The 14,506-nt window shown below is 33.4% G+C and overlaps 1 protein-coding gene across 4 annotated transcripts in view; it reads right to left on the reverse strand.

The window, feature by feature from the left end:
- Window positions 1-587: 587 nt before the first annotated feature.
- LOC120353509 (tetra-peptide repeat homeobox protein 1-like) overlaps window positions 588-14,506 on the reverse strand; it is a 22,565-nt gene continuing 8,646 nt past the window's right edge. The window contains exons 4-5 of one of the 4 annotated variants that reach the window (XM_039437366.1): window positions 5,390-5,479; window positions 588-710 (exon numbers count right to left, since the gene is read on the reverse strand). In XM_039437366.1, coding sequence (XP_039293300.1) covers window positions 678-710; window positions 5,390-5,479 — 123 coding nt within the window. In that variant the 3' untranslated portion in view covers window positions 588-677. Of the gene's footprint in view, window positions 711-3,870; window positions 3,935-4,811; window positions 5,480-11,145; window positions 11,290-14,506 lie in introns of those variants that run through there. The other 3 variants (XM_039437365.1, XM_039437364.1, XM_039437367.1) reach the window with 3 other exon arrangements.

Here is a 14,506-nt window from a genome sequence, read left to right on the forward strand (position 1 = left end):
TATTATTGAATGAACAGTGTATGACAATTATTGTTCAGGGTCATAAATTTCAGGAAAATACTTCAAATAGTAATCTATCATGTCTTCAGCCACACCTACATGATTACTCAGTTTTTGTTTGATAAGTATTCTGAAAGCACAATTAAGAGCCAAGAATTGAGTTTAGTATTTTTTTGGCAATGACTTGTTGAGTACCAAGGGTCCAGTGTAAAGTAGAAGCTGCCTGAATTCGGTTGTCTTCCACCTATCAATCTCTTTCAGTCCACGAGGTGTTCTGGCAAATTCTTGTGGAATAAATTTTCTCTAGTTCAACAAATCATTTGATATTCCACCTGTTTGTCTACTTGACAGTCGAACAGGCAATTATCCTCTCAGAGGTTTTCTCGCAAATTCTTGTGGGATAAATTTTCTCAAGTTAAACAAATCATTTGATGTTCCACCTGTTTGTCTACTTGACAGTTGAACAGGCAGGCAATTTTCCTCTCAGCCACAACAAAACTAATTTCCTCCTGACTCCCGAACATGCCAAATGCATATAGTCTTGGGGAAAGTCGCAAATCATGTCAATTCCCTCAACATTTTCTAAAATGGAATCAGCTGTATGATAAGCCTCATTCGTTCTTGATTGGAAACATGCATTAGTTTGTAGTTGAGAATGTGTTTCAGGAAATGTCATCCTATTTTACACATGCTCTCCTTCCAGGGTGCATCTGAAAAACATCCAAAGTACACATTGTGACCTTTTATATTATTCATAAGGCTCTGGCAGGAGCATCATTGGTAATGGCCTCAAGCTTGATATGAAGATTTCTTGCATTAAAATCTATACCATTCATATAACTCATCCTTGTTTTCTTTTTAACAAATATTTCTTTCAATATCAAGTGAAATTACATGCTTCAAAAAAGTAATTTTCTCTGGTAGAATTGGTAAAGCTCTCCTAATATCTCAGATGAAAGCAATATCTTAAGTTTTGAATAAATTTAATTTGAACACTGATTTTTTTATTTGAAATCTTGTAAGCAGTATCCCAGATTTAATATTAGTTTGAATCGAATAATTATATATGTCATTATAGTAAATTACATTCTCTAAGCGCTACAGTCCTGGGTGGACCATGGCTTTCTCTTGAAAGTCTCTGCGCACATCATAATGTTTCCCAAGCTTCATTCAATCTGTATTAAGATTTTTAAAGAAAACAGAAAACCGGACGTCCAAAAAGTGTAGTGTGTGAAATGGGGGTTGACTCGCCAACAAATTCCTTTGGCTCTCCTCTTCCAGCTTCTCCTCCAAACCAAGGAACTCATCCAGTTTGTTGATTTTCAATATTTTTTCGAACTCTTCCCTCTCTTTTTGTTCGATTGATGGATTTGTGAAGCCTATTTTATTAGTGTTTGAACTCAATTTCAAAATAGCCTCTATTGTTCCCCTCATCTCCCTCCTTTCCAGGCGGAGGATCTCCCATTTCCGGTCCACACTGGCCAACATGGAGTTTATTTGATTGTTGCATATTCCCCAATTTATCTGAAAATGTAAGTTCATCAATTATTTTATAATTGATGAACAAAATAAACAGATTATAGCAGGAGTATATGGAAACTAAATTTATTTATTAATGTTTTTTACAAAGAAACACTGATTGGGAGAGAAAAACTAAGGATACTCCTTGTACTATTTATCTCCCAAATTTAGATACCCACTTTGTAGTATACATACACACTAGGTGAATTCAAGATGGAATAATTAAAGTGCAATAATTAATATTTAATAGTCTCACATGAAGTTTTGTCTCCACATATATTCAGGTTCACTGCCATTGAAATTTTTAAATGAGAGATTTAAAACTAATATTGACTGAATGGTAGCTCCCCTCAAAAACTGATAGTTTGGGTTGATTTTTAAACTTCTCTGAATTACTAGAACCTATTACATGAATAAAATTTCAACAAATTTAATAATTTCTGTGTCTCCAACTGCACTCAAGGATACCTCACATGGAAAATCGAAGAATTGATTTGTTTCTCAGCTGACAAATGAACCAATAAGGACTAGATTTTTTTTGTAATTGAGTCAAGTTGAAGGGTTGCATTACCGTTCATTGACCCTCCATCGCTACTGCTTGGCATGGATCACTCCTAAGGATGACTACTAAGAAAATTAAAAAAATATATTGTTGAACTATTTTAAAGTTTTTTTTTAATAAAACTTCTTCTCTTATTAGAAGAAGAAGAAGAATATGAAGATGAAGAAGAAGGAAAAGAAAAGGAAGAAACAGAAAAAGCTAAGTAAACAGATCTCTCGTGAATGCTAACAGTGAGTGTGCCTCTGCTCCTGCCAATTAGTGATACAGTTTCACAACTTCACATTGTACGGGTGCTACAAGATTTTTATATTATTTTTACTAATAAAAAAATTTAATATTTAGTTACCTGGAAAATCATTGGTGCAAAATTTCTGATAGAAGAAAATTTTCTTGCACAGGGATTTCCATTACTTTGCTTGATATCGGTTTTGTTTTAAAAACTTTTATTCCTGCCAGCTCCGGCATCGCTTTAAATATCCCCACGGTACTGGATGTAAATGGTTTCATGAATGAGTCATCAACTTGTTGATATCTCTGTCCAATAAAAACTTTCTTATTTTACTTTCTTACTTACTGTCAGTCAAAACAAAAAGACCTATCAATGAATCGGACACAGTTGTCTCTTTCCCTGCTTACATTCACACTGAAATATGGATTGAAATATTCAATGGCGTATTGAAATGATCGGTAATGCTAGTATGTAATAAGGCTGACTTGATTTTATTTATTTCATTTACAATCACAAATCATAATATTATAATATATAATATGATTGGGAAAAGACAACAGGCATAGCCCAAAACTGTCTTCTCCCGAATTTTTACAAATAAAAGTTTCAAAAGAATGAGGTTAAGATTCCACTTTTCACTTCAAAAAGTCCAATTTTCACTTTATCCGGTGAACTGTACCGTACAAAAATGTGATCAATTCATGATCAATTAATGAGCTGGAATTCTCTTCGATTCTAGTGGGTTTATTTATACAAAATTACATTTCTTGTATTGGGGGCTGTTCAGTCCTTCAATCAATGGGCCATTGTTATGAATTTCTTCAAAGTATGGGAACTTCCTAACAATTCCCAAATCATCGACAGTTACTTCTAAAGCTCTTCTTTCTTCTGATGAGTTGCTGTAGAGGAACGGCACTCTCCCTTACAATAATGTTTTTCACATTTTTCAAAAAATTCTCAAACTTGAAGGCACTGAATAAGTCAAAGGTGCCTAGTCTTTCAACATCATCAATAACATGAATTATTGAATGAACATTGTATGACAATTATTGTTCAGGGCCATAAATTTCAGGAAAATACTTCTAAAAGTAATCTATCAGGTCTTCAGCCACACCTACATGATTACTCAGTTTTGGTTTGATAAGTATTCTGAAAGCATAATTAAGAGCCAAGAATTGAGTTTAGTATTTTTTTTGGCAATGACTTGTTGAGTACCAAGGGTCCAGTGTAAAGTAGAAGCTGCCTGAATTCGGTTGTCTTCCACCTATCAATCTCTTTCAGTCCACGAGATGTTCTGGCAAATTCTTGTGGAATAAATTTTCTCTAGTTCAACAAATCATTTGATATTCCACCTGTTTGTCTACTTGACAGTTGAACAGGCAATTTTCCTCTCAGCCACAACAAAACTAATTTCCTCCTGACTCCCGAACATGCCAAATGCATAATTATAGTCTTGGGGAAAGTCGCAAATCATGTCAATTCCCTCAACATTTTCAAAAATGGAATCACCTGTATGATGAGCATCATTCGTTCTTGATTGGAAACATGCATTAGTTTGTAGTTGAGAATGTGGTTCAGGAAATGTCATCCTATTTTACACATGCTCTCCTTCCAGGGTGCATCTGAAAAACATCCAAAGTACACATTGTGACCTTTTATATTATTCATAAGGCTCTGGCAGGAGCATCATTGGTAATGGCCTCAAGCTTGATATGAAGATTTCTTCCATTAAAATCTATACCATTCATATAACTCATCCTTGTTTTCTTTTTAACAAATATTTCTTTCAATATCAAGTGAAATTACATGCTTCAAAAAAGTAATGTTCTCTGGTAGAATTGTAAAGCCCTCCTAATATCTCAGATGAAAGCAATATCCTAAGTTTTGAATAAATTTAATTTGAACACTGATTTTTTTTTTATTTGAAATCTTGTAAGCAGTATCCCAGATTTAATATTAGTATGAATGGAATAATGATATATGTTCTGTATCATTTTATGAATATTTTGACATAAATAGAACATAATTGTACTCTTATTTTCAATCCAGTTATTCTGGCTAAAACAGAGCCATGACCATCTGCCCACCTTGGGACACTGCAATCATGATAATATGCTCATAATAATAACGATGAGCATAGCTCCTGAATCTAATTTTACTAACTTAAAGTAGGCTACATATCAATGAAATAAATTATAAATAAATATGATATATTATCATAGCCGGTAATGTAGCTTCAAGAGCAGCCTAATTCAAACACACTTTTCAAATTTTCAAAAAATCAAATAATGCACTTATACTATCAATATTTATAATGAAATGTAGTAGATTCGAATATGTTTTAATAAATCAAATGTTTTTATTGTCATTTAATTATACATGTATAATTCCAAGTCATGAAAACAGAGCATAGTCCTTAGGCCTAGTCTAAAGCTGAGGTGAATAAGAACATAATACATATAGAATTTGAACATTATTGAAATAAGATAAGACAATAAAAAATTGACACTACTAGGACAGAAAATAAAATTTGGAATTGACTAGAATAATTGATTGAAACAGCAAATATGACATCTATACCAGATCTGAACTTCTAATACGTCTTCTTCTAGCACTTCTAATTGCTTATTCCCAATTCAATTTTTCAACCTGTGCAAGGGATGTCCCATCGTGGGCCGACCTTAAGCCTAGGTTGAGACACTCCCAAAAAATTGTTTTTGCTTTAAAAATCAATTGACAATTAATGCAGTTGTAATTGTCAAGGATGAAAGTATGAGAAATTACAATAAACAAATTTAAAAGTGAAGATTTTTTTTATTTTTGTTGAAGTTATTTGAATTTTGGTGTCCCAACGTGGGCTAGTCCACACTACTCCACTACTCTACTCTACACTCTCTCTGCCCATGCTAAAAACTGTGCAACCATAAATCGGTTCCATCACATCTCATTAAGAGTAATATCTCTCCGACTACCATAATTGATATTTGTTTTGGCAAAGCTGAAATGTTGTTACAAACTATGATAATTGAGAAGTTGAATTTGATTTTGAAAAGTGAGTTGAGTGGATATTCACTTACGATTTGCTCGACCTCTGCTAGAGGCTCTGGGCTCTGGGCCGACTGGCTCGTGGCCGGGCGTTCTGGCCGGGGCGGGGCTGGTGTCCGTTCCTGTTCATCCCATAAAAGATAGAAAATATTTAGTTTATTGGTTGTGAGAGAGAAAGCACATTGAAACCTTGGTTCAATATCTTCTGATTGTCTCAATTATCTTATCCTATTATATTAAGCAAGAAATTTCTGTATAAACCTGTTTATATTTTTCTATTTCTATATCTGGTTATCTGGTTATTTAATTTCAACGGATCTCGGGAACGGCTCTAACAATTTTCACTAAATTTGGAACATATCAGGTTTATTATATAAAAATTTGATTACATCAGGTCTCATCCCTGGGAAAACTCGCTGAAGGACATGAGGATGATAATTATTCATATAACAGATGATAATTTCGTTGTCTGTCGATAACAGAAGATGTGGTTGAGAGAAAGAATTAAGCTAAGCTGTTCAACTATTTGCAATCTATCAGCTCATCTTACGAGAAATAACACACATTGAAATTTATCTGGGAATTCTAATCGACTTTATCAAAATATTATCATTTATATAAATAATTATTGATTAACGAAAATCCTTAATAAATGCTGTAAATCACCCCGAAGACTTCTGCTACTGCAGACATTGACAACAGGGTTAACAGCTAGATGGAAATTCGATGAGAACCACTATCCAAAAATTAGTTGCCTAATATTAATTTGCAATATATTAATATATATATTTATTTATTTATATTAATTTGCATTTGGATAAATGCATTCTCTATTTACTTCCATCTGTAAACTGGTTGGCCGCTATGACTTCGTATAAAATGAGCGCTGCTATCCAGAGATTGTCAGTTTTGTGTAAGCACTCCTGACTGGCAATTGGGAGGTACTGGGTTCGATTCCCGGGCTGGCAACTAATTTTTGGATGATTGTTCTCATCGAATTTCCATCTAGCTGTTAACCCTGTTGTCAATGTCTGCAGTAGCAGAAGTCTTCGGGGTGATTTACAGCATTTATTTAGGATTTTCGTTAATCAATAATTATATATTAATTAGCATTTTAATAAATGCATTCTCTATTCAATTCCATCTATTATTATTTTTTGACATGACATGGTATAGCCCATAATTATTCTAAATAAGAGTATATCATAATAATTTTCAAAATTAATAATCGTCATTTTACAGTTTTAAGTGATTAGTGAGTGTTATTTTGTTATTCAATTTGGTTTGTAAACAATCCAAATTGGAACTTTTCTGTTTTCAAATGTTTGTACTAAAAATTGGACCTGGATTCAATTGTTATTTTGTTATACAATTTGGTTTGTGAACAATCAAAATTGAAATTTTTCTGTTTTCAAATATTTGGACTGAAAATTGGACCTGGATATTCAAGTGTATATGGAACATAACCTAGGTACTTTTTTGACTCTTTATAGTGCACAAATAAAAATTCGGGGAAGAAACAATTTTGAGCTGTGCCTGTTGGTCCTTCCTCAATCATTTTGAATAATCGTGTTCTGTTTATCAATAAATAAATAACGAGCGAAGCTCAGTGCCCCAATATTATTATAATAATAGAGGAAAGAATTGGCTTGAACACTTACATGGGATAGGAAAGTCACAAATGATGAATATCATCATAAGAAATTTCTGAAACTAACTATTGTATGTGATTGTAAGCTAGGCTATTATATAATATTTATTGTAATTAAAGTAGTGGTTCAAGTTATTTTTAGAAAGTAAACATCTATGAATTTATTATTTATTCTTCATGTCTGAACTACTGAACTTATCTACTTGAAATTTTGTGTATGAATTCCTAATTCGATTCCAAAAAGCGATTTAAAGAATGTAAGTTAGTCCGAATTTCATGGAGTTGAAATGGGGCTCAATAAAATTGAGTCTATAGGACTTTTCCAAAGAGAAATGATCTCAATTCTATAATATATCTATAGTGGTTTCTATAATAATCATTATATACTTACACCTTATTGATTCACTATTCCATCATACAGAAGCATGAAACAATAATTGAATCATTATTCAATTCAACAAAATTTGTTTGATTAGAAATTATCAAGCATCTTGGTAAGCCTACTTTGTGAATGATCTCAGATGTAAAATCATTCGAATATTATTTATATACAGAGTGTTTCAGAAGTAGTGTCGAACATTTTTGGGTATTGTTCCTGGTTGATCGGACACTACAAATGTCATATTGCAAGTGTCATCCTTATGGCTGCCATTTTGTTTTTTTCACTTGGGAATTTTTATCTCAAGAACAAAATGTATTGATCATAAATTTGGCATGAATATTCATGCTATAGACTCGACTTTGAGAAATGAATTAGAAAATTTCAATGTCAATTTTCAAAATGGCGGCCATTTCAAATTTTTGACCTAGCGAATTGAGGTCTAAGATTCAAGTCGACGGTTTGGCATTTCTCTTAATGTTTGAATGTTTAAATGTTTGAATGTTTATATGTTTTTATGTTGCACATTTACGGCGAAACGCGATAATAGAATTCCATGAAATTTGACAGGTATGTTCTTTTTTTAATTGCGCGTCGACGTATATACAAGGTTATTGGAAATTTTGCATTTCAAGGATAATATAAAAGGAAAAAGGAGCCTCCTTTATACGCCAATATTAGAGTAAAAATCAGACTATAGAATTATTCATCATAAATCAGCTGACAAGTGATTACACAGATGTATGGAGAAGCCAGTCTATTGCTGTATTTCCATAACGTCTATAGTTTCAATCAGGTACTTGTGGATGAGAATACTGCGTGAGGTCTACTGTTCACAGATTTACTAGTTAATTGCAAATTTCACGAAAACCGTTCACTTAACAGAAAATTTACAAGAGACAAAAAAGTTAGCAATTTTTATCGAGATTCCAAGGGTACCTCATTTATTAAGATTGGTCAGAGAATAACAGAAAAATTAATTACTTTTGTACAGCATGCATGATCATGAACAAACAAGATCATCTGAAAAACATTGTAAAATCAGCTGGATGGCCATACCGAGTTTCAAAGCTTCATCTTGAATATAATTTGAATTAAAAATGTAATATTGATGTTTAAATTGAGAAAAGTGGTCATGCATGCAATACGAAAATAATTAATTTCTATGTTATTCTCCGACCAATCTTGATAAATGAGGTATCATTAAAATCTTGATGGAATTTGCTAACTTTTTGTCTTATGTGAATTTTCTGTAAAGTGAACGGTTTTCGTGAAATTTGCAATCAAAAATTTAAAATGGCCGCCATTTTTTAAATTCACATCGGAAAGTTTCTATTTTATTTATGAAAGTTGAGTCTTAATGGCATAAATATTCTTGCCAAATTTCAGATCAATACATCATTCCAACTAAGATCGATGGGAAAAGAGTTTACAGAAAATGTTTTGTCAGAAATGTCGAATAGAATCTATGGTCAACGGCTGTTACAACCTTGGTGGGACACGCTGTATAATTATATAGGCTATATCATAATATGATTTAGATATATATATCACTATGTTGACTCACTTGTGTCCCAACTCTACATCTAAAGCTGGGTTGACACCAAAGTTATCAACAAAATGTTAATAACTTAATCCTTATAGATTCTATTATATGAACAGATATTGACAAACATATTTGTTCATCATGTGTATGATAAGTTATATTCAATCTAATAGAATCTATTAGGATTGAGTTATCAACATTTTTTCAATAAATTTGGTGTAAACGCAGATTTCTTCCTCGGAAATTAACACGGGGTCCCACCCCATCCTTGAGAAATGGACTTTGTAACCTCCTTCTCGTGCATGAGGTAGGTAGGTAGGTAGGTAGGTATACAGTAACTATAGTAGCCACAGTATGGCCATTGACTGTCACGCTCCTGATTGGTTAGCTCGGTCACATGGTACAAATCCACCATTAAGATTCCAAACAAACTTTCAAGTCACATCTTATAGCATTAGAAATTTGGAGCTTATCACTTCTTTTACCGATTGTAAACATATTTTGAACTCACGATGAGTTTGATATATCATTTTCGATGGGAAATTGATTTGACTTCAATAAAGAAAATTTTAAAAACACTAATAAAGCTTGAAACATTAATTTTCCTTCCTTCGGACTCATCGCAGACCACTTCTAGAGCTTTCGTGGACAACTTATCGGGAACCAGTGATCTGGATAAATATGCAGAAAGATAAATTTCAATTTTATTGTATTCCCTCATCCAATTTATTGAATCGAACTTCAAATAATCCAATTTCAAAATACGTTTTGCGGCTCAATTAAATATAACATTTTATGTAATTTTTAACCGTGATTAAGTGCTGATTAAGTAGTACGTCTTGACTTCTATTATTGATTCTCTCCAGTACTGAGTACCCTATCCATAACATGTTCAATTATTGGTCAATAGTTATTGATAAAATATGGATTACCACGAGCTTAAGATTTGAAATATCACTAAATATTAATATTAATGGTTATGGGTTATGTGTTTTCTTTTTCAATTGCTCACATGTTTATTAAAATCATTATGTAGAACTATGGCTAGAACAATTGGCTTTTCTACAGTTTATATCCAATATTGTGTTTACAATATTTTTGTTAGACTTATTGGCTGTCAACTAATAAAACAAAATATATGAATGTATGGAATCTATTGTCATGAGAATTCCATCATATTTCTACAAATAGATATGAGATCTTCATCATTCTTTGTCAATGGAACAAAATTTATTAGAATATCATGACATATTTCAATTTTTTTTGGAGATTCAGCTTTTAGGTTACGTTACCTACCTTTCATTTTCACTCGCTATTATCTATGTTTGTTTGTTTGTTTTGTTTTTAATATCTTCCCAGAGACTCTTAACAGAGTATGAGAATTGTCAAAAAAAAAATGCTTGAAAACATTACTTTCAATAAGAAGAAATACACATGACACATACTCATATACATAAATACACATACACATAAACATATCAACACACAAAGGGCCCCTCCCTACACATATATTCCTGTGTGGTATAAAATACACCTTCCATCAATAACTCTTTTAACTTCTTTCCGAATAAATTGAGATCTTCAACGTTTTTCATATCAACATGAAGCTTTCTAAAAAATTCAAGACCCATATATGTTGGCTTCTTTTCAAAAAGAGCTGTCCTAGGGTACATGGAAGCAAAGTCTCCTCTATTTCTGGTTTGATACCTGTAGGAATCACTATTTCTAGCCGAAGCCTTATTTCTCCTGAAGTACATAATCACCTCATAAATGTAAAGAGAGGGAACGGTGATAATGCCTAGCTCCTTGAAATGATTCCTGCAAGATTCGAGAGGCATAATTCCTTTTATTGACTTTTATCTACGATTTACTATTTCAGGTTCCAAAACTATATTGGGAATATAGAAAAATCATTAAAGAAATTATATCGAAGTTAATAATCACAAAAATATGCTTTAATAAGTAAAGGCGAGCGGTTTTACTTATAATCGCCTATAGCCTAAGCTCCATTGTAAAATTCAAATATTGGGAATCTTCATGGCAGCGGCGGAAAAAAATTCCAAAGGCCATACTGTGGGTAATATAGTTACTGTAGGTAGGTAGAGCAGTTAATTCAAGAGAATAAAGTTTTCATAGTAGAGATATTTCATCTGTAGAACAGCTGTTTTGACAACTTTGATAAAATCATCGAATTTCACAATTTACACAAAGGGAAAATAATATGTACTCTGAAAACAATAGTATGATGGTAGTTTTAAATATGTAGCCGTCAATCGTCATTATATTATTCTCCGAAGTTATTCTCGTTAAATGTTACAGCTAAATGATCAAGGAAAGTTGTGTGAGTGTACCACACCAGATTATTTGTATTTTTGGCAACTAAATAGATTCATTTATTGAAGAGGATTCGGGGCCCGGGCGGGGCTCCGGCCTCGGCGCCTGGCCATCGGGGCCAACCTGCAACCACTCCTCGTCATCAACGGGGAGTGGTGTCAGTTGGGCCGCGATGGCTTCAAGACGGGCTGCCGTGGGGAGGCGGCTCAAGTTGATAGCCTCCTCTACCCCCTCACGGCACACCTGCTCCAGGCGCCTTGGCACCCGCAACGCTGCCCGATCTTTTCTGTTCCTCCGGTACTGAAAACAAATTCAAATTGTATCAATTCTAATTTGCTGACACAATAATAGCAAGAATGTGTCACCTGGTCATATGGGACATATATGTGAATCATATATTTATCCCATATTGATCAGAATTTTAGAGTTTTTACCTTCCTTGCCCTATACCATAGGTAAGGAAAGTATTGCTTTCCGAAAAAATTAAGGTACCCTAATTTCTAAATTTCTATACGTTTCAAGGTCCCCTGAGTCCAAAAAAGTGGACCCTTTTGGGTATTGGTCTGTGTGTGTGTGTGTGTGTGTGTGTGTGTGTGTGAGAGAGTGTGTGTGTGTGTGTGTGTGTGTGTGTGTGTAGAGTGTATGTACGTCTGTGTACACGATATCTCATCTCCCAGTTAACGGAATGACTTGTAATTGGAAACTTAAGGTCCTTACAATATAAGGATCCGACACGAACAATTTCGATCAAATGCAATATTCAAGATGGCGGCTAAAATGGCAAAAATGTTGTCAAAAACAGGGTTTTTCGCGATTTTCTTAAAAACGGCTTCAACGATTTTGTTTAAATTCATACCTAAAATTGTCATTGATAAGTTCTATCAACTGCCACAAGGCACATATCTGTAAAAATTTCAGGAGCTCCACCCCATCTATGGAAATCTAGATTTTAGATATCAGGCTTCAGATACAATTTGAATAAAAAAAAAATCAAGTGGAAAAGATTGAGCATGAAAATCTCTACAATTAATGTTAAGTAGCGGCATTTCCACCTAAAATTGAAAATAAGCACGAAACTCGAGAAAATGTGATTATCCAATAGCAAACTATTGGCAACTGTTGATTCTATCAAATGATTCACTATGAAGAGATAGCAGACCTCGTATGTCTCCAGCGTTATTGTCCTGTCAACAGCTGGCTCAATTCTTTGAATAGTAGACTTGAGATGCGCGTGAACACTAGTGTCAGGTAATCAATATTCATAACGGCAAGGAAAGTTGTGTGAGTGCGCCACACCAGTTTTTTCAATTAAAAGTTCAATGAACAGTGTTTTTGTCTTTGAACAATCTTTGTCATCGACAGAAAGTATTTTTATAATAAAATTAATCTTGTTTTGTTTAAATGTAAAATATGTTGGAAACTCATTAAAGTTTTAGTTATTCTGTTTTCTTTTGTTATCATAGCTCTTAACCTCTGTACATAATAATTGGTAGAGGCGTCTCTTTTTCCCACCTCACAAATGCTGGAGGTCCACGTTATAATGGCAGTGGAGAAAGATTGCAGAAAAACTGTCTGTACTTGCGGAGTAGATAGTAAAGAACACAATATAAAAATATGAAGTACCTTTTTATCAGTTGTTTGCCGAAACTATAGTAAGGTCCACGTTATAATGTCAGTGGAGAGAGATAGGAGAGCAACGTTGCCGATCCTCTGTCTTGTCAATGCCTTCCATAGACGTTGGCTGATACAGGTTTATTTAACTGTTCATTCTCGATTGAAATGATAAATTATATTTTATTAAGCAAGAAATTAAATATTCCAATAATTTCATAATGAATTCTCATAATTGAGATGGAATATTTAGTCCATTAATTGATAACTCTACATTGTTGAAATACGATCTGGCAACAGAGCAAAGCGAGAAAGAGATAGCGCTATCCGCTTTGTTGAATGATAGACAAGGATAGCAATACCATTGCTATCCAAATACTGGCCATTATAACGTGGATAATAGTTGTTGGAAATATTTGAAATGAAAGAGGATATTTATATTGTATTGTTTTTTATTACTTTCCTTGCCCTATTACCATAGGTAAGGAAAGTATTGCTTTCCAAAAAAATTAAGGTACCCTAATTTCAAGTTTTCTATACGTTTCAAGGTCCCCTGAGTCCAAAAACATGATTTTTTGGTGTTGGTCTGTGTGTGTGTGTGTGTGTGTATTTGTGTATGTCTGTGAACACGATAACTCCATTCCTAATCAACCGATTGACTTGAAATTTCAAACTTAAGGTCCTTATACCATGAATATTTGAGAATAAGAAATTCAATAGAATTGAATTCAAAATGGCGGATAGTTACTAAGAAACCATGTTTTTTACGGTTTTCTCGAAAACGGCTCTAACGATTTTCTTCAAATTTATACTATGGATATACTATTCATAAGCCCTATCAACTGGCATGAGTCTCATTTCTGGGAAAATTGCAGGAGTTTCGAAATATTTTTGAGAAAAATGCCAAATAATCACTAAAAAACAATGTTTTTCACGGTTTTCTCGAAAACAGCTCAAACAATTTTCTTCAAATTTATACCATAGATAGCTAGCTATTTATAAGCCCTATCAACTGACATAAGTCTCATTTCTGGGAAAATTGCAGGAGCTCCGTAATATTCTTCAGAAAAATGGCGGATAATTACTAAAAAAACATGTTTTTCACGATTTTCTCAAAAATGATGACCGATTTTTTTCAAATTCATACCCTGTATAGTTATTTATCAGCTCTATCAACTGGCATGGGTCTCCTCTCTGGGAAACTAATGAGGGGTCCACCCCATCATTGAGAAATGGACTTTGTAACCTCCTTCTCGTGCATGTGCTAGGTAGGTAGAGCAGTTCATGAAAAGAACACATGTACGAGATATTTCATCTGTAGAACAGCTGTTTTGACGAATTTTGGAAAATATCATCGAATTTCACAATTTACACAAAGAAAATGAACTTTGAAAACAATTATATATACTCATAAATACACAAGTGTGATCGTAGTTTCAAATATTTTGCCGCCAATCGTCATTATGTTATTCCCCTGGATCATTCTCGTTTAAGAATGGGGCTTACAGCTCAATGAGCAAGGAAAGTTGTGTGAGTGTACCACACCAGATTTTTATTAATATTAAATAAAAGTAGCCCTTAGTAAAAAGTGAAGTGATTTTATAGATAGTATTATAGTGGGATAACAA

This window comes from Nilaparvata lugens, chromosome 11 (assembly GCF_014356525.2).
Source record: "Nilaparvata lugens isolate BPH chromosome 11, ASM1435652v1, whole genome shotgun sequence".
Classification (NCBI taxonomy): domain Eukaryota; kingdom Metazoa; phylum Arthropoda; class Insecta; order Hemiptera; family Delphacidae; genus Nilaparvata; species Nilaparvata lugens.